The sequence below is a fragment of the Megalopta genalis genome, chromosome 9 (assembly GCF_051020955.1).
Source record: "Megalopta genalis isolate 19385.01 chromosome 9, iyMegGena1_principal, whole genome shotgun sequence".
NCBI lineage: Eukaryota > Metazoa > Arthropoda > Insecta > Hymenoptera > Halictidae > Megalopta > Megalopta genalis.
In genome coordinates, this window is record NC_135021.1 from 11,888,121 (window position 1) to 11,913,405 (window position 25,285).

Consider the following 25,285-nt stretch of genomic DNA (forward strand, 5'->3'; position numbering starts at 1 on the left):
CCGTTCCGGGAAATTTCTCAGATTTCTCGTACCGATTCGAGGATCGGACCGATCGATTCCGGAACGTCTTCCCGGTTCTTCTGCGAAACGGTTTCCCTCTTCGGGACGCCCTAGAGACGTTTGTCACCGGCCACCGTGCTCGGATCCCATGCAGAACGCGCGCCGACGATGCACGCCGAGGCAAACGAAGCTCGCGTCAAAATCGAACAACTTCTGATAGAAGCGAGATAAAGCGATGGTATTTTTTTTCACGTCGAAGCCGAAGCAAATAGAAAGAATGTGAATACGAATATTTTTTAACCTCGAAAATTCATGTTGAACTTGAAATACAGTAAATTCTCTCGAATTGTCCTTCGGCTTGGAAACAAAAGTGGACAATTTGGGATGAGGAGATACGATTATTTGAGTCTCGCAGCTCGTGTTGACAATCGGCGACTATAAAAACGAGCCACGAGACTCAAATAATCGCATCACCTCTTCTGAAATTTTTCATTTTTGTTTACAAGCTGGGAGACAATTTGAGAGATTTTACTGTACCTAAACGTAATGTAAAAATGTAAGATTACAGTTCGGGTTAAATTTATAATGTTAATGTTATACACATAGTTTAAGGTGTATATGTATGTTTGTTACTGACAAATATAAACAGATGAAAGATAAACTTAATTATTCATTTAAACTCTTTCCGTATAAATTAAAAGACCTAATACAAAAACAGATAACTTAGACTCAATAGACGGCTCAAGTCGATGTTTGTAATTAAGAATGGTATGAATGTACTCGTTGAGGCAGAAATACCTGTTCTAAAATGTTCCATATTGAATATGGAACATGGGGACATGCTAAGGAAACGATGTCCTGTTTCGTTATTTATTCTATCTATTTATTCGAATAATTCGAAGAAGTAATATGAACGAAAGAAATCGATAAACTATGAAAAAACACTTTATATTCTATCATTTTTATTCAAATCGATTATTTTGCGTGTGAATTCTCGTACGAATAAATTCTTATTGGGATAAAATTGTATTCGGATAAACGTTTGTCTAGATACATTTTTATTCGATCGAATATTTGATTCGATAGCGTCGAATAAAATTTTATTCGAATAAATGTTTATCCAGATAAATTTTTATCCGACTGGATATTGATTCGTCGGTGTCCTTATCTTTAATCTTATTATTAAAAATATACAAATACACACACACACACACACACACACACAGGGACAAACTTTTCTCCGCACCTTTGTATAGTTTCACTGTTTGATCACAGAAAGAATGCGCGGTGACCAACAGACAACTGGCACCGATAAAAGAAAACCACGGTAGCCGGTGTTGCACGAGGGAAGCTAATTTAATAAAACCGCGAGTCGGTGGTTGCGCGGCGAGAATCAGCGGGAAAGAGAGGAGGGACGAGCAAGCGGTTTCGGAACGAGAGACCGAAAATAGAGGGACGGGGTTGGCAAAGGCAAAAGCGGGAGACAGAGAAAGAGAGAGAAAGAGAAAGCGAGAAAGAGGGAGAGAGAGAGAAGGAGAGTGAGGGAGAATTTTTCATATGCTTACTTGCACAGAAATAATGAGCTTGTCCATAAATAAAGAATAGAAGCCGCTCGCGGCGAATGGGTAATGAAGTCTCTCGTGGATAATTGTTATCGCTGGAAAACGTTGCCAGCCTTGCGTTTTCCACCGCGAAACGATGCAGACGCGGGCAAACGAAATACAACCACCCCCTGCAGCCAATCCCCGCCTCGCTGCGGAGCGTTTTCCAGCTTGACTTTTTGGAAGCTCGGCGCGACCGACGCGCGGACGCAATCAAAGCGACCAGCCTCCAGGCAGCTCACGGATTGCGAGACGATCTCCGATGGGTCGTTTAATTTCGAATCCGCGGAACAATTTCGCGACTGCTCGCGAGTTTCGTCCCTTTCTCTCTCTCTCTCTCTCTCTCTTTCGTTTGCAGCGATCTGATTCTTCGATTAATTACGTTGAAGTCTCATTGATAAATTTATTGTTCCTTGTTATTCAAGATTTATAACAATTTATATTATTTTCGCCAGCAATGGCAAATGTTAAGCACTCTCTTAGCTATTCTAGTGTCTAATTTTGTAATTAAAGTTCGAGATACAGTGTAACTTGCATGATTAAATATGAATTTTCCGACAGATTAAAAAAGAATACAAAATCTTTTGTTCTACAACAATCTGTCGAAAAGTTCATATTTTATTACAGAAGTTACACTGCGTCTCGAACTTTGATTACAAAATGTTTCATTACAAAATGGAATATAATTTAGTTTATTTGAATACAGCATAACGTGCAAAATTATGGGAGGAATTCAGCGAACTAATTAACAATGAATTAACTATTAATGCCGGTATAATTCCGATATTTCGTATATCGGTATCAGTCTCTAGTTTATATTAATCGATCTTGTTACAATTAAATACATCTTCGTTCACGTTAACCCGTATTAAGCGTCGTTTATTAAAAAATTTACCGTACTCCGAAGGCACCGAATCGACGCGACTTCGGATCGGCACGATATGGATCATCGTCGAAGTGCAAGGGTAAACCGCCCCCCGAATCGGGCCGGTCTCACGAGCGTTCTCAGCGGAGGAATCGCAGGAACAAGAAGAAGCGAAAGGGGGGAATCGTGTTCCCTGCTCGTAACCATTATCACCGGTGCCCTTCTTCGATAGGGTCGGCACGAGGTCGCTGAAATAGCGACACGAAAGGGCCCCTAGTGTCGATTTATGTGCCGGTGAACGCCGGGATCTGCTCTCCTCTGAAGCGTCGATAGGTACTACTCGCATCGATGCTCCTCTCCCGATTCCCGAGCAGCAGCAGTAGAAGAAGAAGAAGAAGAAGAAGAAGCAGGAGAAGAAGAAAAACCTCCGCCAGTGTCCGACGGAGAAGGACAGCGATAGATTCGCCGCGAGAAACAGAGAGATAGATAGAAAGGGAACTCTCGTCGGCAGATCCACGTAGTTAGATCGTATCGGGGTAGCTGTCTCTGCTTACTGTGCTTACTCGGGTGCTTACTGCGCGCACAGCCACTCCGTCTAGCTCCGAGGTATTTGATATTGACTTGCCGAGCCTCGACTTTGAACTCCCAGACCGTGGCAGCGCGGCGCTGAAAACGGGGCCGGGTGGCGGCCGGGGGTGGGTTGCGACGGGAGAAAGAGCTGGACCGGGCCGAGCCGCGTTTAATTAAAAAGCTTTTCTGCACCCCCTCGTCCCGGTTCTTGCACCCTTCCGCCCCGCGATATGTGCGCCCGATAGTCGACACATTGGTGATACCGGAAACTCGCCCCCTTCCCTAAGTACACACCGCCGGCGCCTCACAAAGGAAATGGAATCCTCTACTTTCCGGATAGAATTAACTCGGAAAACTCGACGAACACCCGCCCGGAACGCTTGATTATTTTAACCGGCTGCCTCGCGATTAGCTCTACCTGCCTGGAGACGATTCTGCCGAACACGTTCCGCGGGGTCGTTTCATCACGAAATTGACAGTTTCCATTCTCGCTGATCGATTTCTAGGCTGACGTGTAATTCGTGGAGGCGCGGAGGCAATCTATTAATCGATCTAACTTCGTGCACATTATGGATGTTACTGTGAAATCATTATAATTCTAATACTTTACCTAAAAGGTTCTGTGTCTGGTGCAATTAGTTTGTTACGGAGGAGCACTGTATTAATCTTCCTCGGTCTCGATTAACGTTGCATTTTTATTCAAGATACAGTAAATTCTCTGCAATTGTTCCTCAACCTATATACAGAAGTGGACGATTATTCAAGTCACGCGGCTCGTTTTCATAGTTGTCGACAATCGGCGGCTATAAGAGTGAGCCGCGAAGCTCGAATAATCGTGTCTCCTCTTCCCAAATCGTTTATATTTCGTTTACAAGTTGAGGGACAATTGGGGAAATTTTCTGTACATTCTGTTAAAAGGTGCAGATATTTTTTATCATATAAAGTGTCTTCCTTGGTGTATATTGATCTTGTTATTTCTGATAGAAAATATAATTGGAATATAGTGGAATAAAATCTTGGAATAAAATCAATTCGATTTTATTGTTCCATATTGACAATAGATAGAATTAGATACTACTTCATTTTCTATGGTGCCATTCGTCGTGTTATTCATTGTATTGTACACTGTACTATTCATTGAACTATCCATTGCACTATATTTTATGTCAATAATTGTATCGGTAAATGTATCGTTCATGTTATTACTCGTATCATTTGTTGTATCATTAAATGTATCATTAAACATAGCATTCATTGTATAAGTCATTATACCATTCGTTGTATTATTCATTGTAAACTTCATTGAGAACTTCATTGTAAAATTCATTGTATAATTCATCGTAGAATTCATTGTATAATTCATTGTATAACTCATTGTACCATTCATCATTGAGGGACGTCTAAATACGAAACATAGCGTTCCAGAACGGGATAATCATGGCGTATAAAATGTTTCCATAACGTCTCCTGACACACATGCCCGCCTCCATAAAGAAGAAACGATGCGCAGATAGTATCGTCGAATGAAACAACGGCGCTGCCTAAATATAATTGGCCAGGAGACTCGAGCGAAAAAATAGAACCGTGACGGCGGAGGCGCGGAAGTCGTCGCAATTAAAATGAAAATGAAAGAAAGAACACACCGCTGTACCACGGGATTCCCAGCCTCGGCACGCGGCGCGTTTCGATGTTCGCGGGCTCGTGAAGTTCGAAATCCTCAACAATGTGGATGGAAAGCCGCGGACGCAATAGAACCACGGTCTGATTCGAACGAAAACCACGGTGGCAGCTAACGACGGTTTCGTTCCCGTTTCTGGCAAAAAGAAAGAAAAAAGAACGTTTCTCTCGTCGCGTGACCTGCCCGTGTTACCGACCAGACAACAGGAAAAATACGGGGAAAATGAAGTTGATTAACATTCTTCTCGCGTTGTTTCGCTGTTAACCGTTGAATTACGATTCCGAGTACGGTCGAACCGAATCCAATAATTATGTACGAGCGATCCTTAAATTACACGCTCGGTTGTTTATCTCTCGATCGTGTTGATTCATCATCGAATTATACAATCTTAGCTGATTAAATTAAATGAAAAGCCAGTGTGTCGGTGAGGGCGGAATGATTAATGGGTCTGCAGGAACTGTCTGCGAAAATACGTTTCGAAAATGGCTAAATAAATCTCTGCGAATGGTTTTCAACTTAATCTGTTCTGTAGGTTTAAAAATAATCCACTCGTACGATGGTCGATACGTCATCGAGGTGAAAAACAGATTGCAAAAATAAGGAATCAGTGGAAGCTGGGTGGATGGGATATTGTTTTCTGTATCGAATTCCAGGCAGACCCGGGTAAATATATTTCGACGAACAAATGCAAATATTTGCGAATGCAATTTTTCTCAACTGTGTTGCGTATGCTTGATTTGAAATAGTAATTTACTTCTGTACTAAATGAAATATATACTTGGTGAAATACTTTGTAATACTGCTTACATAGATTTCGCAAATGTACGTATATGATAAGTAGACCGCGGATTTTTCTGCAAAATGAAAATCGTCTGCATCAACTGCGAAAAATAATTCTAATGGATTCATTGACGTTTCTAAATTTCTTTACCATTTCAAATTGCAACTACTCGCGTTTGCCATAAATGCATAAAATCCGCAGTTTAATGACAAGCATTTAAAATGTATATTTTGCAATATGAATCTAAGATACTTCGTTGAAATAAATATTTTCTCTATCGTACGTGAAATGAAACAATCGAATATCGCTTCCACGAAATTTTTCTGACCAACCAACTGCGGTATTTCCTAATTGACATTCCTGCTTACCTTAATTATGTAAATATTAAAAACAAACAGATGTTAAAGGTTCCTATATTACAGAGAAATATGAGAGAAAGCTTATTTTCCTACACGATTTGAAATGAATCGTAAGAAACGGTATTTCAAATAATTAATACAAATTCAGGCACATGAAATACTATTTCAAATAATCGATTCTATCTCACTTAATAATTTTCTCATAAAACACAATATAAATAACTATTTTCAATACATGTACTTGCCTCCATGACTTTAAATAAATCCTGAAATATAATTGCACGCAAACAAGAGCATTTCATGTATTATTTCCAATAATTTTACAATTATTTTTACCGAAGTCTCATTCCAGGGAACTCTACCGTCTCAAGAAAAAAAAGACAGAACAGAAGCATAAGACAGAGAGAGAGAGAAAGGGGGGAGAAAGATGGAGAATCCTTGATATTTCGCGGACAGCGACTAGCAGAGCATTAGCCACGCAACGGGCGCTTTCTTGCGACCGCAAAAACCGCGACGGACACAAAGTCGCGTGTGCCCGTCGTATTTCGCATTAGCACGTCTCGTGGCGTGTCGGGTCCGTGCCGGTAAATGATACACGATGGCGAAATGACGTGAAATAACGCGAGGCTTTCCATCTGTTCGCCGGCGTTTTCTAACGAGAGAGCCCCGGCGGGACGCGACGCGGCGCGGCGCGACGGTTCTCGAGCCACCAGCCAACAGCTACGACGATCCGCTCGTAACCGATGAAATTCGCGAATGAATTATTCATTTAATCGTTCCACGGACAATTTATTTGCGAACAAGAGCGTTCCACGCGCCGTGTCCACGGAAATCGGCTCGAGAAACAAGACGCCTCGCCGCCGCAGGTTTCTCCGTACGAACGCTGCAACCGCGTTTCGAAATGGTCGTTTACTGCTCTTTCGCCTGCCATTTGTTCCTGGAGAAATTTTTTGCTGCCCCGTGAACTGTCGCCGCGAGTTTTGTAGTCCGCCATTCTGAACGGGACACGGTCATTTCTAAGAATGATGTTCTTCGTTTTTATTTGCCGTGCAAAGAAAGAATTTTACATCGAACGCATTTCAGGACTTTTTTGGACTTCGAAGTTGTGTCAGTGGACAGGGTAATTATTTAAGATCGGTGCATGTGTTCGTTAAAATCAGGGCTGAGGAAGGATAGATGTTTGAAATAGTAAATGGACAATGAATATTTCTAATACAGAATTTGGCAAATAAACTTTTTTTTAAATTGTAGTTACGTGTGGATAATAGGTGGTTAAATATATTTGAAATGCTATCTTCATGTATATGCAATTATTATTTCAAACAAAGTTTATTTACTATTTCTTTTTATTTACTATTTACTATTTCCAAGATTGATTTTTCCCCAGCCCTGGTTAAAAGCAAGAATTGCTTCTACAAACGAATACTATAAAGACACTAATTTTTTTTTCTTGAGGATTTTAGTACGTGTCTCTGCTGACAATATGTCAAAACCATTTAAATATCAATGATAAATTCTAAATTTGTTAACCCTTGGACGGTGGACCATTTTCACAACTGTCCTGTTGATGATGTTTGTAACAATTTTGAGCTTCATTCAGACATTTTTCGAACATGTTTTTGAACATATTTCTTGCAGTCTCATAAGCTTCACAATAGCAATTTAATCTTATTTAATTGCCGAAGATTGAACAATTAGGTGAACGATTTAGACACTGTGGGTGAAAAAATTGACCCAGCCACCGCGTTGCGAGGATTAATCAATTCGACGGCGACAATTATTAAGAAATAATAGAAGCAAAGACGTCTATCTAAAAAATGCATAAAAATACAAAGAAATGAGTCAGAAATGAACAAGATATCTTGAACAAGGAATCTTGAACAACGTCAACTTAGGCAGAAAACTATCAGCATTTCTTAAATCTGTTACTATACTTCAGTAAGTATTGTATCAAATTACTGTACATTAAGTAACATACTGTAATCGCACGGTTGTTAATGTTAGGGTTGATGCAACTTTAAAAATAAAAGAGAGAAAAACATTCGTATCTGAAAACTTCATTCGAGTTCTCTAGTAGGCAATAATGTATCTAACTAATACGATGATCGGATAAAAGAACGTTCGGATACCGGAATATTGTAAAAATAAATGTTCGGTTAAGGAGTGTCCATATAATAACGGGTGTCCATATAATGTAGGTTCGTCTGTACGAAATAATTAAAGAAGCCGGAAAATATGGTAGCCGGAGTCGGCAATGCTCGATTCAAGACCCCGACTTCCGGCGACTGGCGAACCCACGACTAGAGAGGAAAGGAGAGGAAGGTTTCTGGTTGGAAACGCGGAAATGGCCGCGCGTTATTTCTTTCTGAATCGGCTTAATTGCGGAACGATATATGCATCCGCGAACCACGGTTGCTCCGACTCGTATCCATCGCCCTTTGTCCGCTTCTATAAACGAAGACAGAGAAAGAGAGAGCGAGAGAGAGAGAGGAGAGAGAGAGAAGGAGAGAGGGAAAGATAGTTTCGTCGGGGCTTAGGGAATCGCGCGCTTAACGGCACCGCGGAAATTGCTTTTTCTCCGGGCTCTCGGTGTATGACGCGATCAAGGATGCCCGTGAGAGCCACCGTGTCCCTTGATAAACGTGACTCACGAACGCACACCTGCTCCCAACCGAAGAGCACAGAGTCTCCTCTTCTCTTCTCTCGAGGCGCACGCGAATCGCCTCTTAACGATTTCCTCGTGTCCTCCGTGGAAAATCGTTTCAGCCGAAGCAACGCCGACCCGGAACCGACGCTGCTGCTCTTCGTGCCATGCCGCGCGCGACGTTTCCAACGAGGATGCGGGGACATTATCGCGCGTCTGCCTTCGGAATCGTCCGAATCGACCATTTAAAAAAATTTTACTTAGCTCTATAAACCACGGAACGCTTGAAATTAAGTTCCCAATCAGGAACGGTAGAGGGAAAATCTAATTCTAAATAAATTATCCATTGTATTTTATTCTCAGCTAATATGTCAAACAATAATGACGCGGAAAATTAAAGCATTATTGCGAAATTGAATACAAATTAGACAATGTTAGGGCGAGTCGTGACCGCAGAATATTTCTTCAGGCTATTCTTTAAGGATTGAAAAGACGTTTGCATTCTGGAGCCACTCGACGCGCAATGCAACGCTTTGCAATTAAAAAGATCCGTTGAACGTTGATTGCTAGACAATGACGGTAACATTGAAGCATCAAACCCATGGATCACCTGCCACCTTAATCAACGTGTCGATCAGCTTGGCCAATGAATATGCTTATTCTTCCATCGAAATCGCAAGTACCGTAAAACCAATGATTTTTCTAGTTGAAAAGTGTCCGACAAGTGGATCTTATGCGCCGGTTCTGGCTTTGATGTGTATCATAAATCACACTTCCGTGTACCTTGCCATAAAAGCAAGTTCCTAGAGCAATATCCTCATTCAGGCGGCAGGGATGCAGCTATCGCGAGCGAGAAGGACGCAGCTATCGCATCGCGTTGTCCTCTGGCGGCGGAACTAGAAGAGGAGAAACTGGAGCGGAAAAAAAATGGAAGAGGAGCATCGTGACAGTCATAAAGCTAGCGAGCTGTCTCGAAGGCTCTCACGCGAGAGTCTCCGCCACCTGGAGAGCGTCGCCGCTCCTTAGCAGAGAGGATCGAGGAGTCGGATCGACACCAAATTAGTGACGACTCCGATTCGTGGCCGTGTCGGCGGATAGAACGTATCGGTTCCCGATGGTCCTCCTGAAGATGGGAACAGAAAGAGAGAGAGAGAGAGAGAGAGAGAGAGAGAGAGAGAAAGAGAAGAGTAGGTTCTGTGCACGCGAGGGCTCCCGGTGGCCGCTTGTCAGCGCTATCTTCGGTGCACGTTTCCAGCTCCATGCAGCCTGCAGTTCGTTGCAGTTCGTTGGAGCGCCTTTGGGGTCCTTTTAGTCCCAAGATCCTCCTGCGAACGACGCGCATCCGTGTGTTTCGGGTGATGTATATCGAGCGGTTGGCGACAATCATCGGCAAGGATGCGCTCTCTCACGGAGCCAATTACAAGGATACCAACGCCGCCGCGCCGCGCAGCGCCAGGAGATCATTGCGATTTATTTTCTTCCCTTGCTCACCCGCCGATTCGAATTTCCCCTTCGTTCCCGTTGCCTTCCTTGGGCGTTTCTCCTCGTCAACGAAGCTTCGTTTTGATAGAGGATACCATCTGCGAGCTATCCTTTCGGTCTCCGTCGTCATCCCGGCTTCGTGCCTCGCTTGTTTAGTTAACCACACACTCAAGGTTTCTTAGTTAACTCGATATCTATTTATTTTCCTTTGTCCAGACTTCCTAGTTAACCTCTCTGAGCCGCGTGGATCGCCTAGGCGGTGCCACTCTCAATCCTTGCTATATTGTCTTGTTGCTACACTTGCATCAGATGATACATTTTTTTTCCTGGCTGGCGTTTGAGTGGGTTAGAATCGCAGTGGCGCGAGGCACATTTTCCTCATTGTGAGAAACGAGAAGTGTTATTATTTGCTGAACGAAATTGTTAACATAATTCAGAGTTAAGTCAGTGTATAGTAATTTTATAACCAGACTGCGGATTTTATGCATGTCTGACAAAAATGGACAGGTCAAAGACAAAATTGAAACGACATCACAGAAAGTCAAGGATAATGTTACATTATTTCCAACGTATTGTGATTGTTAAATGGAAGAAGACACTTGAATGTAACTTCTATTCCTTATAATTAATTTAGACAATCTTTATTTAAGATTAGATTTTAAGACAACTTCACTAGATTACATTTTAAGACGTAAGTCAACATTTTCGAGAATACGACATACGTCTCCACGATTCGATTACAATAATTAATAAGGAAAGAATGCAACTTATATACGCGTATACACGGGGTGTCCCAAAAATGTCTCGCAATCCAGAAATGAGGGTTGCTGAGCTCATTTGAAATATTTTCTTCCTTTACGAAAATACAATCCGCGGCTTTGTTTGCGAGTTATTAACGAAAAACAGTGACCAATGAGAGACGAGATCAGCTGGCGCAAGATGGCCGAGCCAATGAGCGGAACTGGGCTTCGTGCGCTCGTTGGCTCGGCCGCCTCGCGCCAACCGAGCTCGCCTCTTATTGGCCAGTGTTTTTCCTTAATAACTCGTAAACACAGCCGCGAATTGCATTTTCGCTAAGGAAAAAGTTACTTCAAATGATCTCAGGAACCTCCCATTTCCAGATTGCGAGACATTTTCGGGACACCCTGTATATGTCAATACAAATCACTGCATTCTAAAGGTTCCATCACGAATTAAGTTCTTATAGGATACCCATTGTATTGTGCTCGCAATTGCTTATAGAAAATCAAATAATGCTCTTTCTGTAGTTCTGTGACGCGAACACTGTGCATCGTAAAGGCTGAACATTTACCAGGGACAAACGTGAGATTCGCGGACATTGGTGACCACGACATAAACAGTCACTGGTTGTATGGTAATTTGTAGAATAATTGTAAAAAGTACAGCGAGCCTTTATGCGCGCTCGAAATTGTCTACATCGCTTGTTCTCTCCCTAATTTTATTGTCAGCTGAAACCGGTCTAACGATTTTCTGGAATATTCTTCCGACGTGTTTACTGTTTAGCGTCTCAGCCGTTCACGTCTATCGCAAATGCAGAAACTCGGCAGTGGAATAACGAACGATTCCCGAGAATCACGGCAACGAGAACGATCCCGCGGACATTGGCGTGGCAGGCTCGGTCCAAGGTAATTAGATTGCAGGAAAAATGGGCGAACGGAAATTTCAATTGAACATGAACGACTCGGGACAAGAGAGCAGGATCGGCGAGGCGCAGAACGTGATCCTGTAACGCTGTCGCCGGTAATTCCCGACGCTTTCCACTCTGGTAACGGAATTCTCTCGTTCCGGCTACATGGCGGCGAGATGCGCCATTTGTCCTGGCCATAGCCGGCTCGGCGCGAGGGAATCTACACTCGTTAGGCGAATAAATTCAATTGGAAAGCCGGCCTTTTTGCCGATAGCGCGACGCGCAATGCGTCTTGGCGACACCGCGCGCGAGAGACCAAAGAGAGAGAGAGAGAAAGAGAGAGAGAGAAAGGAAGAGAGAGAGAGAGAAAGGAAGAGTGAGAGAGAAAGAGAGAGACAGAGAAAAAGAAAGAGAGAGGATGAGAGAGTGCCGATCCGGTCCCATGTTCGCGAAGGCATGTCGTGGCCGACGCCGACATCCACTACGTACATGGAACCGATGCTGACGAGAAAAAAGGTGTCCCATGCCGTCCAAGGCTTCGCGTAACGGGCTGGGATCGATTGAAATTTTCGCGAGCCGACCGATTACTGCGAACACCGCTACCAGACGCGTTTTCCTCAGCAGCTTCCGCCGAAGTGGAATTCCAGTTCCGCCAGACGGGATTTAAAAGGAATTTCAGGGGAACAGGATGTTCAGAAAATGCTGGAAACTGTACTTGTGCTTGAAGAGAGACTCGTTTGAAACGTAGAAAGATTTTTTTTGCAATTTTTCAATGCACGAAATGTCTCGAAAATGATGAAAAATGTACAGTGGAGGCTCAATGAAGTTTGGAGAAGACGAGCATTGGAGACAGCGTGGAACTTCGTGGACAAGAAGGGTAAATGAAAACATTTTAAAAACATGGCAAAACATTTGAGAACGTTTGAAAACGTTCGCAAACATTTGGGAACATTAAAACGTCTGACGACATTGAAACGTTTGGAAACATTGGAAAGTCTGAAAACGTTGAAACATTTGGAAACATTAAAACATTTAAGCAAAATACTGTTGCACTGTTCATTAAAATTATTAAGGAACGGAATCAATGACCATATAGTTCCTATATTTTGCAATTAGTGCAGACAACTTTTTTATTATGAAGAAAAATTTGCAGTATACTTAACAGCATGAGAGAAACCGACATTATTTATAAATACAGTAAGTTCTCCCTAATTTGTTCTCCGTTTGAGAAACAAAAATGGACAATTTGGGATGAGGAGATACAATTATTCGAGTCTCGTGGCTCATTTTTATAGTTACCGATCGTCAAAAATTATAAAAACGAAAATTATAACGAAAATAATAAACCCAGATCGTTCATTTGTTGTTTACAAACTGAAGGAAAATTAGGGAGAATATACTGAACTCCTAATAAATACCTACACGAGTCTCTAATAACCCATAAATGGTCGATGCGACATTAAACAGTGAGTTAAAAGAAAAAACGGAAAAAGAATATTCATTACCAGCTATTACAAATTCTGTACTCGTCGTTGATTTCCATCTAAATGTCGATGTACGATAGTTGCAAGCTACCTAAATGATTTCGAAGCCGCACGAACAATTCGAGCCCGCAGTTAAGGATAGCACAGGATTCGCTTACCAGAGTTCGCTTTCAGTAAAATCTAATTGAGTCGCCGGAGAGGCCGGGAGCGTATCAAGCTGAAATCGTCGATTCATCTGGCAGCGAGCTGATAGCGTCCGGCATAAGTTCCGCTGTTATGAGCCCGGAGAAGTATGCGGCAATAAGATGCGTGTCGGCGGAGAAGAATTCGCGTGTGGCGGACGAGGCAAGGAGAGAGGACTTCTCCGTGGACCCGGAGATTCACGAATCCAGGAAGCGTGTTAGCCAGGAGACGTCGTCGTTCCGGCGATGCATCGCGGTTCAGCCGCATTGTTGCGGACCAACCGAGAACGAAACGGAATCTAATCTGATGGCGCGGCGGGTCCACCTAATGGGCAAGCCGTGTCGGGACACGCACCTCTGCTCTCCTCTACCGTGTCCTTAGCCGAGAAGGCTAAAGTCGTGTTCGCCCTGTCCGATGACGATATCACCCTGACGCAATCGCCATACGTAATGCAGGCTCTCTCTGTGACTGCGCGCGATACACCGGGGATCGAGTGCACAACCGGACGCTCCGCGATCCGAGGGTCAGCCTCTGACGGATCTATGGGGCTGCTCCCGGCAACTCACCACCCCCAATCCCTCCCCCTTCACCACCTACGTCCTCCAGCTGATCGATCCCGAAGAATTAACACGTTCGCTACCAGCGTCACGGGTCTGCGACGACCACCATTTTGTATTTCACGTGATGAACGTCGAACGAATTCTCAACGAGTATTAACAATTATTGAAGATTCTCAACAAGTATTAACCCCTTAACGCGCAGAAACGTATTAACACGGGCGTGCAAAACCGGCCTAAATGTGCAGACCCGTATATATACGGTCGGCGTCGCAACTTATGTCGCTAAAATGTTCAGATTCGAATATATCCGGGCAGTAAAAATAACTTAATAAAAACCAAGGAAAACATTCAATTTATTGATATTCATCGTGTAATTCTGTATTGTAAGCTGTAAAGTTTGTTTATTTGGGATTATAAAATATGGCCTTTTAGGGTGACGCTTATAAGCATCTCTGACCTGGTAATTGTTTCTATCTATCTATATCCATTATTGCGTATCTAATTAGCGTTGGCACTTTTGTGAGTTTTGTTATGACTAATTTATTTATTACTTTCCAGTTATCTCCGATCTCTTTCTATTTTTTGCTTATTCAGGAATAAAATATGCACTTTTAGGATGGAAGTAAAGTAGACGTTATCAAAGTGAATTTCTTCAAAGACAATTGTTTTTTATTTTTTACAAATATTATTAGTGTCAACATATAAAAACGTTTTTGTTTTATGGTGTATTTTTATAGAGAGTAAATTGGATTTTTAGTGTATAAAAGGTATGTTTTCTAATGTTGAAATAAGGAATGTTGGGCTATGTGCTGCACCTTGTTTTGAAATTTACCATACAAAAGAAAATTTTGAATAGTTTTAGTTTATTATATATTTTTCAGCTAATAAATATTATTATTATATTATTACAAATTTAGGTAAAATTAAATATTTTTCAGTTTTTTTTTCGTCTCCTCCTTCCCCTTCAAAATAGTAACTGGTAATTGAAAAACAGTACGATGGGTACAAAATTCGATCTGCAATGCGATTCAATATTCACTATAATTAATTATCCACTATTTTTATTGAATTTTTAGTAATTTTTGCATTTCTTTTACATATTTATTGAAATTAAGGTCCAAATATGTATATATTTTCTTAGATAAAAAAAATTGATTTTTTTTGGTCGGTTTTTTTTTTTAAATTGTGCATTAAGGGGTTAACAATTATTGAAGATTGTTACACATAGGGTAACAATTAGGATTGTTACACATAGGGTAACAACAGCGGAGCCGATTATTGTAGGATGACCAATCGCTGTGCCCTTGATTTATTTTCGGTTATAATTAACTTCGTATTTATCGAATAAGACATGTTACATTTTTTTTACTGAAAAAATAAGCAGAATGAAAAAATTAAATGTATCTTATTCTATAAATATAAAGTTAATTATAACCGAAAATAAATCAAGGGCACAGCGATTGGTCATCCTACAATAATCGACTACGCTACTCTAGCATGATATTTACATCTTTATCATACTCTTTATAAGAGGATACAATGTATTCAAATTCCACATATGCTTTTAAACATAAATATGCAAAATAGACATAAACATAATTATGCAAAAAGTGAAAATAAGAAATGTATTTTTAGAACCCTTCGATCACGAATGAAAGTCCAAGTTCTATTCTTTTAACTATTTTCTGTAAAAAAATGCAATTGTGTAAACCTGCGAAGTCTAATTATAACGAACATGTCGAAAGGTATAAATAAATACAGCTGTCTTATATATCTTTTCGTTGTTGTTTCATTTTATAAAATTAGCAATAAGACATTTGTTCTGAGTTTTAACGAGTGTCGTCGTAATATTTGGCGCAAGCAACGTATACATTGAATAAACAACTCATGGTTGTGTCTTTAAAATCGGAACAATCGCAAATCAAAAAACTTGCGTAGCTCTGAAACGAATTGACAGGTCTCCAAAAATATTCAAAGTGCGAACAGTTTTGTTGATCGTGGTATGTCGGGAGGGATGAACCGAAGAAGATCGAGGCTAATAGGTGGCGGCGATAGCGAGAAGAATATTGTCAGGTAGATATCGTCGCGAGGATTTTCAACGGTGGTTCACGGTGTGCCACGACAAAAGTGGAAACGAGTAGATGCGATAGGAGCGAAGCGGAAGCGTGCCGGCGCGAGAGGGTCGAGGCCGATAAGAAAGCTTCGAGAAAGCATCAACCGGGCCCGACAAAAGCCCGCGGCCCGATAAGATTAAGTGCGCTCCGGGGCAAAGGAGCATCCTTTACCTGGCGACCACTCCACGAAAGCCCGATCCTGTAATCGAAATCGTCGATCGAGACACTTTGACCTCTACCTGCGCCAGGAAAAGCTGACGATTCTTCTCAATCGGCGACCATGTCTATCTTCAAAAACAATAGTGATTGGACATCGTTTCGTGCACAATCAAAATTCTCTGAATCAATTGTATGAAGCAGAAGTAACCTAAAAATGTGTTTCTTCGGTTAATAATTGTCATCGGTTGAGGATAATTCTTCTAATGTTCTCACAGTTTGGTGTTTCACTTAATAATTTTCGTATTAAGCGTATAAAGTTTGCAGTCTAGATGCGGTACATTTTAAATATACATTTTGAGTATACTATAATAATAATTAAAAAGAAGTCCAATACCTTGTTCAATCCTCGTGTACTTTTAAAAATTTGTTACACAAAAGATGACATTTATGGGATAACAATTCAAATCCCTGTGTTTCCGAACAGCCTGTACACTCTCATGAACCCTGTGCACAATTTAAGATGAAGCACAAAATGGTACACAATTTTCTTCAGCATAAAATGCTATACAAAAAGGTACTTAATTGTCTCTAAAATAAAATGCCGTATAAAATAGCTTTTAATATTTTTTAAAATACGATAGTGTCGAAAATAATCGTTAATTTACTTTTTGAATAAAGTGCTGTACGAAACGTTACTTAATTTTTTTTTTAAATATAGTACTATACAAAATAATCCTTAATTTTCTTCAAAATAAAGTGCTGAACAAAACGTTACTTAATTTTCTCAAAAATATAGTACTATATAAAATAATCCTTAATTCTCTTCAAAATAAAGTGCTGTACAAAACGTTACTTAATTTTCTCAAAAATATGGTACCATACAAAATAATGCTTAATTTTCTTGACAATAATACCGTGTTGTACAAAACGGTATTTAATTTTCTCAAAAATATAGTACTATACAAAATAATGCTTAATTTTCTTGACAATAATACCGTGTTGTACAAAACGGTATTTAATTTTCTCTGAAATAAGGTACTGCACGAAATAATCGTTAATTTTTCTTTAAAATAAAACGTCGCAGAGAACGGTACTAAATTTTCTTTCAAACGGAGCGCTGTAATTTTCTGCAGCATAAAGCGGCGCGCTTCGAGAATTTACGAATTAGTCTAAGCACGTGGAGAGTCTAATCGCCTCGGTCTCGTAGTGCCGTTGGTACGAAGATTGCGCGTAATCCGCGTGGTCGTTCGGACGATTGCTAACGATTTTCCGACGGGTCCGTTCCCGGCGAGTTAAATAATCGAAGAGGGGCGTGTCCCGATGGGAATTTATTCGAGGACTTATAACGTACACGGCCGGGGCCCGCATTAATGTATCTGCCGTGAAATCGGTGTCCTCGGAATCGGCGCGACACGCACTCGATGTTGTTGCGGCTTTTTTCGATTCCCGCATACCGGTTCGGGACACGCTGCGGTTTCTCGCGGACTATCGGCATCGGAGAAACGATCTTTGACGCGGCGACCACGATTCGCCGCGAGGAAAACGCGTAATTACCAATCGCTGGGCCCATTTTCCTCTCTCGTAGCAGATGTTTAACACTGGAGCTACCGATCTTTAACCCGAGAAAGATAACCTACGTCGCAGAGGCGCCTGCGAAGACTGTTGATTTTTGTTAATTTTTCATAGAGGTCTAGTGATTTAAGTTTAAAATTACTTAAAATATAAAAAAATATAATATAAATGCATTTTATTTTTACAATAATGCCAAACCTTTAACATGATTAGATTAACTTAAATAAATATCCATTGTTAGTATAAAATTGACGCCTTAGAAAAGCATGCGCCTCTGAAGCGTATGGTTATCTTTTACGTACGTTGTCATATGGTTATCTTTCTAGGGTTAAACGCGATTACGAGATTAGATTGTCTTATAATAATGATAAAATTGGATTGTTTTATAATAATGACATGATTGGATTGTTTTATAATAATGACAAAATTGAACTGTTTTATAATAATGGCAAGATTGGATTCACATTCAAACTTTGTAGAATCTCTATTATAATATATGCTCGAGCAAAAGAAATTCATCCATAAAATTCATTTATTATATATTATTATTAAAATTCCTAGAAATATTTTTAAAATGTCAGTAAGTGTAAAAGGAGGAATCAGAATCCAGACATTTTGACTCGTTTGATAGTTCTTCTCTAGTGAGAAGATTTATGTAATATAACAACAGAGCATAATTGTCGAACATTTGAACATTTGAATTGTTGAACATTTTTAAGTCCATCGGTGTTTTATTGTTGTTTAATAATCATATAGAAACGATTGCATTTGTATTTTCAAGAACGCGTTCGAGGGAAATTGAAAAGCGAACATGCAAAACGCAGAAAACACGAAATAATGCACACGAATGCAACGTGTTCTCCCCACAAAAATTATGAAAATAGTTTCGCCCTTTAAGCTGGCACTGTTCGATACCCTAATCACTGCCAATTGTGCAGCGCGCGTGAATGTATCGTTCAGACTTGCATCGGCGCACCGTGCAGTTCTACATCGTCATAGAAGTAACAAATTTTCACGCTTACAATTACTATCATATACCGAGGCTATTATACACCCAACACCGACCACGTAAAATATTGAAATAAACGAGTAGTTCTCCACACAACGTAAATTGGACTCAACAGGATCGTCGACTATCGCCACCAACGTAACCGGAACTCACCACTTTCCCACTGTCCACAAATTAGACACCTCGGAAGATTGAGTTGTTAGAGCCGATCAGACACGTGATTACGCTCGTCAAACAGGGAAAAGCTTAATCGACGTACCGTTCATTCGAAGATACACACACACACACACACACACACACACATACACAGATTACAGACTTCAATCCAGACGCTCCACATTCGAACACCAAAAAGTTAAATACTTAATCATAGAGGGTTGCGAAATATAATAAAAGAAATCGAGCTGTGCTCATCGACGACTTACCTGGTCAGCGTCGTGGATCTCCTGGTTTTCTTCGCCTAATCGCACTAACGGAGATGATCCTGTTCCCTTGGCTCTGTAACAGGGAAAAACAGGAATGAAATATTTGTTTCCCATTGACCTGCAACAGGATAATAAAATGAAATTGTTACAGATTAAACTAGGAATCTTCATCACCACTTATTAGAATTTATTCTAGTCTGACTCATAATTTATTGTTGCTATTAGTTATTGTATCTACTATTTATTGCACCTATTAGTTATTGTACCTACTATTGTATCTAAATTTATCGTAATTTACTTACATATGCTTTCGAATTAGTTCTTTTAGAAAACAGCGCTTAGTTTTTAAAAGCGATCTTATAAGAGTAGCACTACAAAGAATCACACCAGACAGTTCTCAAAATTCAAAGGTGTTCTTATCTCAATTATGAATTGACTGAAGTGATCCAAATTAATGCAATAGTTATCCAATATAATATTATATATTATATATACTATTATTAATACATAATATATATTATATAATATTATTAATATATTATATATATTATATAATATATGATAATAATAAATAATATATATAAAATGATATTAAATAAGATATAATATATAATATATAATAATATTTAATCCAAATTAATACAATAATACAATAATTAATTAATACAATATTTGATCCTACAAAATTCGAATTGTTCATCGAGTGTATACATTCCTCGTGTAAATAATTCATTTTAAGAAGATTCCCATTGTACGAATCAGTAACTTTTCGCTATAAACCGAACACTCGTGTTTCCCGATTGGTTCAGATAATTCTGATTCTACTGAAATTATTACATAATAACGTGGATAACCACGGAACCCTCATTCTTTCGCGGTCTGCGAATTTCTCAATGGGGTAAAAACAAGAATTAAACGAATAACGTCAAGAAACGACGGACCCGACGCCGTCTCCGTCGGCTCGTGGTGCACGCGGCCGGATTGCTGTTCGTTTTTTTTTCCACACGTCAGACACCTGGAAGAGACTGGACGAGAGGAACTCGGTAATAAAGTCGCGTCTCGTTATACGATGATACGGCTACCTGGCGGGCAAGGCGCCGTGCAATTACCAAGTTGCATAATTGCGGCGTGGTAACAGAGTAGGACGCGAACTAAGAAGGAAGAAGAGGAGAAGGAAGAAACCTCGACGAGGTGCACAGGTGAACAGGGTGTACGGAATGGGTGGGGGGGAGCGGAGATAAGAAAGAGGAGAGAAAAAATAAATCAGCCCCGTGCCTACGTCCCCGCCGCATCTCTCTTCACCACCGTAATATTACTTTATTAGCGAAATGGGATAATGCCACGGTGTGTGACAAATTGGGAGCAACGCACGCTCGCGTACCAGACGACGACGGCCGGAAAAGCGATGAATATTCATGGGGGGACCGACGGGGGCCTCGGGAGGCGGTGGGACCGCTAGGAGCGCGCGCAACGCCACCCAACCAACAAGGCCCCGTTCACACGTACTCCCGATCATGCGAGCTGCCGCGATCTCTCCGGAAACGCTCGGTCCCGATTGATTTTCTGCATAGCGGACCGCTGGCCAGCAGAATTTTCTGCCGGAATTTACTTCGTGGAAATCGACTGTCCTACAGATTCTTCCTTTTACGCAATACCTATTTTCTATCTGGTAGTATAATTAGAAAATTTTTCGAGTTTTCAAGTACAGGAGAAACTCGATTGTCCCGGTCAATCTGCAATAGTTAAGTGTTCAGATAACGGAGCAGTTATTTAGTTGCAAGACTATCTAATATTTTTACTGATTTATACAGTTAATTTAGTCGCTATTGATCGTTTTAGAGCGAACTCTCTACATAATAAGTTAGACATTGCAATCTTTGGAGACAGTTTTTGAGATGGAGCAGAGATGAAAGTTTTGGGAGATTATGCACGATTTTTGAAAAAATTTTTATATTAATAATTAGATAGAAAACAGTTAGGCTTTTAGTATATTGCTGATAGATTGACGTATGTTCGGGTTTTATGATTTTGTAAGCTTTGCCAGAGTCGAAGAATTTTGTTCATCGAGAATCTTTCGTATTTATGCAAGCCATGCCATAAATGGCATGTTTTCGATGCATGCCACTCAGAAACTATATTGTATTTGCACTACTCAACATATGGTGCAAGATACGAGTAATAACTCCAGCAAGTTTCAATTTAATAGCTTCGATAGTTTTCCTGTAAAAAGTTCCCAAACACAGCTTTCCTTTCGCTATCCGAAGATAAGAAACGCCCCACTGTGCTGTGTGACATTTTAATCTTTGGGATCTTTTTATTATGAAACTACTCAAAATTGTTCGATCAGACTCCTTTATATATTTTTCTTTTTCTTTCAGTTATACATCCTCAATTTTATGAGTCACGAAAAATCCAAAATTGGATTAGTTGTAAGCTGCTGACAACGTACCTAAAAAAACTGATACAATCGTCGCTCAATTTGTATCATAATCGTTATTGTGATATTTTACAACGCAAAAGTCGCATTTTCTGTACATTTCTTAATCCTCATTGTTTAAGGAAAAAGCAGGAAAATCGATTTTAGTAGAGCTTCTAGAATCTTTTCACCGGAGGTGAAGAAACCCATAAACAGAGTTGCTTATGAACTCGAAAAAGAGCACGCTGCAACTGCATTAAGTCAACAACGCAGCACTGTAAAACTTCTTTTAGATGCATTCTGCACTCTTGGCTGCCTCGGCCGTAGAAAAGAAGGAAGACGCGTCTCGCTTCCCTCTTCTTCGGAACTTCATTCACATACGCCGCGTTACTTCTCGCGCCCATTAACACGTTCATTGCCAGAACAATATCCATAATAGCCGGATGCCTACTGTTTCATTCTAATTGAATTTTAATTGACTGAACCTTAGTCAAAAATTCAATTATTCGCGGTCGAGAGCAATCCTTTTGTTCGGCACCCATTTTAATGTTGCGATGAAAATCATTTTTATGTCTGGCTAGAGACGAAAACCTAATCATCATAATCTTTGTATCACTGATTACTTTTCCATTATTATTTTGTTCAAAATTTTTTTGTTTTGCTTTTATTGTTTTATTATTATTTTTGCAAAATTCGAAGTTTTATTTCGATCTAACAATTTCAATTTTTCAGATTTTGCTTTATTGAATATAATTTTGTAGCTTTTCGATCTTAAAGATTTTTAATTAGCTATCAATTCGACAATTTCAACTATCCAGATTAAATGAATTGGTTGTTTGTTAAATAAATATTGTTATTTTATTCTGCAGTTTGCGACGATTAAATTCAATGTTTACGTATTTTATTACGCTCTATAGAGAAATTAACATGTTCAGTTGGATCTTGAAAAAATATATTATTGATAAAAATTGCTAAATAAAATGATAAACGATCGTAAGCATACTCAGCAATATTTTTGCTAAAAAGACACGTCGTTTCAAGCGTAAATTGCACCGATTTAGTTTCATTTGGAATCGCGCTTGAGTCGCAGCAGGTTTTCGATTCCGGAGGACGGAAGTTTTGCAAAATGCAAATTCGTATAAAACCGTGGACTCGCGCCGGGTGAGTTTTATGCAAATTTCTCTCGCTTGGCTGTGATTTATAGAAGATTACGGAGGCCAATAAAAGTCCCGTTTCTATTCCATCGTCACCGTTTTCCGCGCTCGGAACAAAGACGCGCGTGAAAATGGCGGATCGGCGAACGCGGTGCGCCGTGTACCATGTCCCGAGCCAATTTATTAACGTTACTAATCAACGTGATTATAGTATTATTCCGCGGCTGTCACGCGTCTCAGTCTCACTCGTTCGATCGTTCTGCCGCTCTTAATTAATCTAATAAGCTGGGTCAAAGAATTAACCGCGAATCATTACGCGCGCGCTATGATTACTTGTTTCCCTTCCACCGTTCCCTCCTACGCAGGCCGAGTTAAAATCGCGTGAAAAAAGAGAATAGAGGATACGTACAGTGTCTTGCTTCGGTAATTATTTATTACAGGCCGACGTTAACAAATCTTCGTTGATTTCGTTAACTCTGTCTGCGCGTTCATCGGATTCATTCTTTTCATAACGTTGAATCCGCGAAATTCGATAGGCGTGTGTGGAAAAGATGCCGTTCGTTAGAAAAATTGGCGAACGTTGTTTCATTATTTTCATTCCAATTAAAACTGTGATTAACTCGCGTTGTTGGCTCGATGTTGCAGCGAATTCTTCTGTTTTACACACAATTCTTTCTTTTTTCACCCTCCGTGGCACACGAAACAAGCACACATCCTTTTGGAAAGGAACTTCTCCGCGATAAATTTTCGTTCACACGCTTTTTATGCTCAGAATTGACACGTCAACGTTTACAGAATTGTAAGTACCGAGCGAAAACTCGTCGCGGGAGCCAGAGTTAGATTTCCAAGGACCAGAATTACGCGAACACGAGCCGCTCCGTGATTTTTCTAGATGTTATAATCGCTGATTCTTTGAATTTACTTCACTGGATTCGGTTTGAATTCTTTGATGCGTCCAGAAAATGTGCTTTCCTGTCACATCGATCGTAAGCGAGCGACGTAATTAAGTGTCCAAGATCAAGAATGAATTTGTTAGCATCCGCAGAAACTAGAAGAACGTCGAAATAAACGCTGTGATGAACGGACGGCAGATTTCACGCGGTTATGATAAAATTGAAACGGTAAAATTACGAACAGCAGAGGAGATCCACGGCACGGAGATCCACAGTCGAGTGATAAATGTTAACCCTCGGCAAACGGTTCTGCGAAATGAATGACCACGATTTTATGGACATTTTTGCGGTATTTGTTCGCCGGCGAAACGCGTTCGCCGGTGGACACGCGAACGGGTATGGCCTAATTGATCCGGAAGCGCGGCTCGTACGCGTCAGAGCCTATAAATTCAATTAAGCAATTATTTAACACTTAATTACCCGACCGAGCTGTTATTATCTCTCGCACGAAACGAATCGGCGTCATGGGTTTTTTCTCCCATTGCCGGCTATGGCCGGCTCCGCGGCTTGTAATTGCAACCGCGAATTCGCGATTCGCTTTCTTTCCGCCGATTCAATTACCGGCGACGTTAACTTCTTATCGCGAGCCGAGAATATCTCGAATGCCCGGCCATTTTTCGAGCAACCGTAAATGGTACTATCACCGGATCCTTGTTAGAACAACGACGGAATGCTTATGGCAATTATCGTCGACGCTGATTACTTTTTTACTGAAAAATGGATCTCTACGTTCGATAATATCTGTTTCGCATCGGACAGTTCTGTTATCGCGTTTAAAGTGATGGAAAAGAATAGCTTATTAACGAATAGCTTATAATTATTTATTTTGGCAAGATATTTTATGACGTAGTTTGAAAATATTTCAACCAAATATTTCCAATGTACAGAGAAATAATTGAACAAATTGAAATACTTATTCCGCGGTGTGCATACACGTATACATTAATTTCGGCTAATTAATTTCGACTAATTAAATATGTTATTTTACGCTGTCGAAAATAAGTATCAATTAATCAATATATGTATTATATAGAAATATTTTATGATGTATTTAGAAAATATATAAGTCAAATATTTCTGGAACAATTACTTCAATTTGTTTAATGAATGCTTTCTATATTGGAATACATTTTCTAAATACACCATAAAATATTTGAATATACATATCCCGTTGGTTGTTACATGGTCGAAAATAATTGTTGATTATTCGGAACGAATACGACAATGTTCTTGAGTTCTCTTAATGTCTTTAAGGGTTTGTACTTAATTAATTCGTTTCTGTTGCAAATATAATTCGCGTGTAATAATTACCACAACAAACTGTTCCATTAAATGAACACGTTGACTCTTCCCTGTCTTTAACACGTTGAATGCCCCGCCGGTTTTACAGAAATTGTCCGTGGCGCCGCGATGAATTTTCTTTTACGTGATACATATAACGTTGAAATATTATCTGCAATAGATAAGTTACAGTGTATAACCATGTTTGACATGTTAATTGCGACGGGGGTCACTGTTTGAATCGACGATGGCAATAATACAAAATTTTAGATATTGACATTTGTCTTAAATTGTATATATTTCTATCAATTTGGGCGCGTCGGTCACCCTTGGCCCCCATTGGCGTC

General features: G+C 40.2%; 1 protein-coding gene across 1 annotated transcript in view; it reads right to left on the minus strand.

Annotated features, from left to right (window-relative positions):
- The window catches only part of LOC117220750 (uncharacterized), a 103,212-nt gene extending 83,964 nt beyond the window's left edge, over positions 1 to 19,248 (minus strand). Inside the window, exon 1 of the mRNA XM_076524566.1 lies at positions 19,135 to 19,248. Within this exon, the coding sequence (XP_076380681.1) occupies positions 19,135 to 19,248 (114 nt within the window). The remainder of the gene's footprint in view (positions 1 to 19,134) is intronic.
- Between the last annotated feature and the right edge of the window lie 6,037 nt (positions 19,249 to 25,285).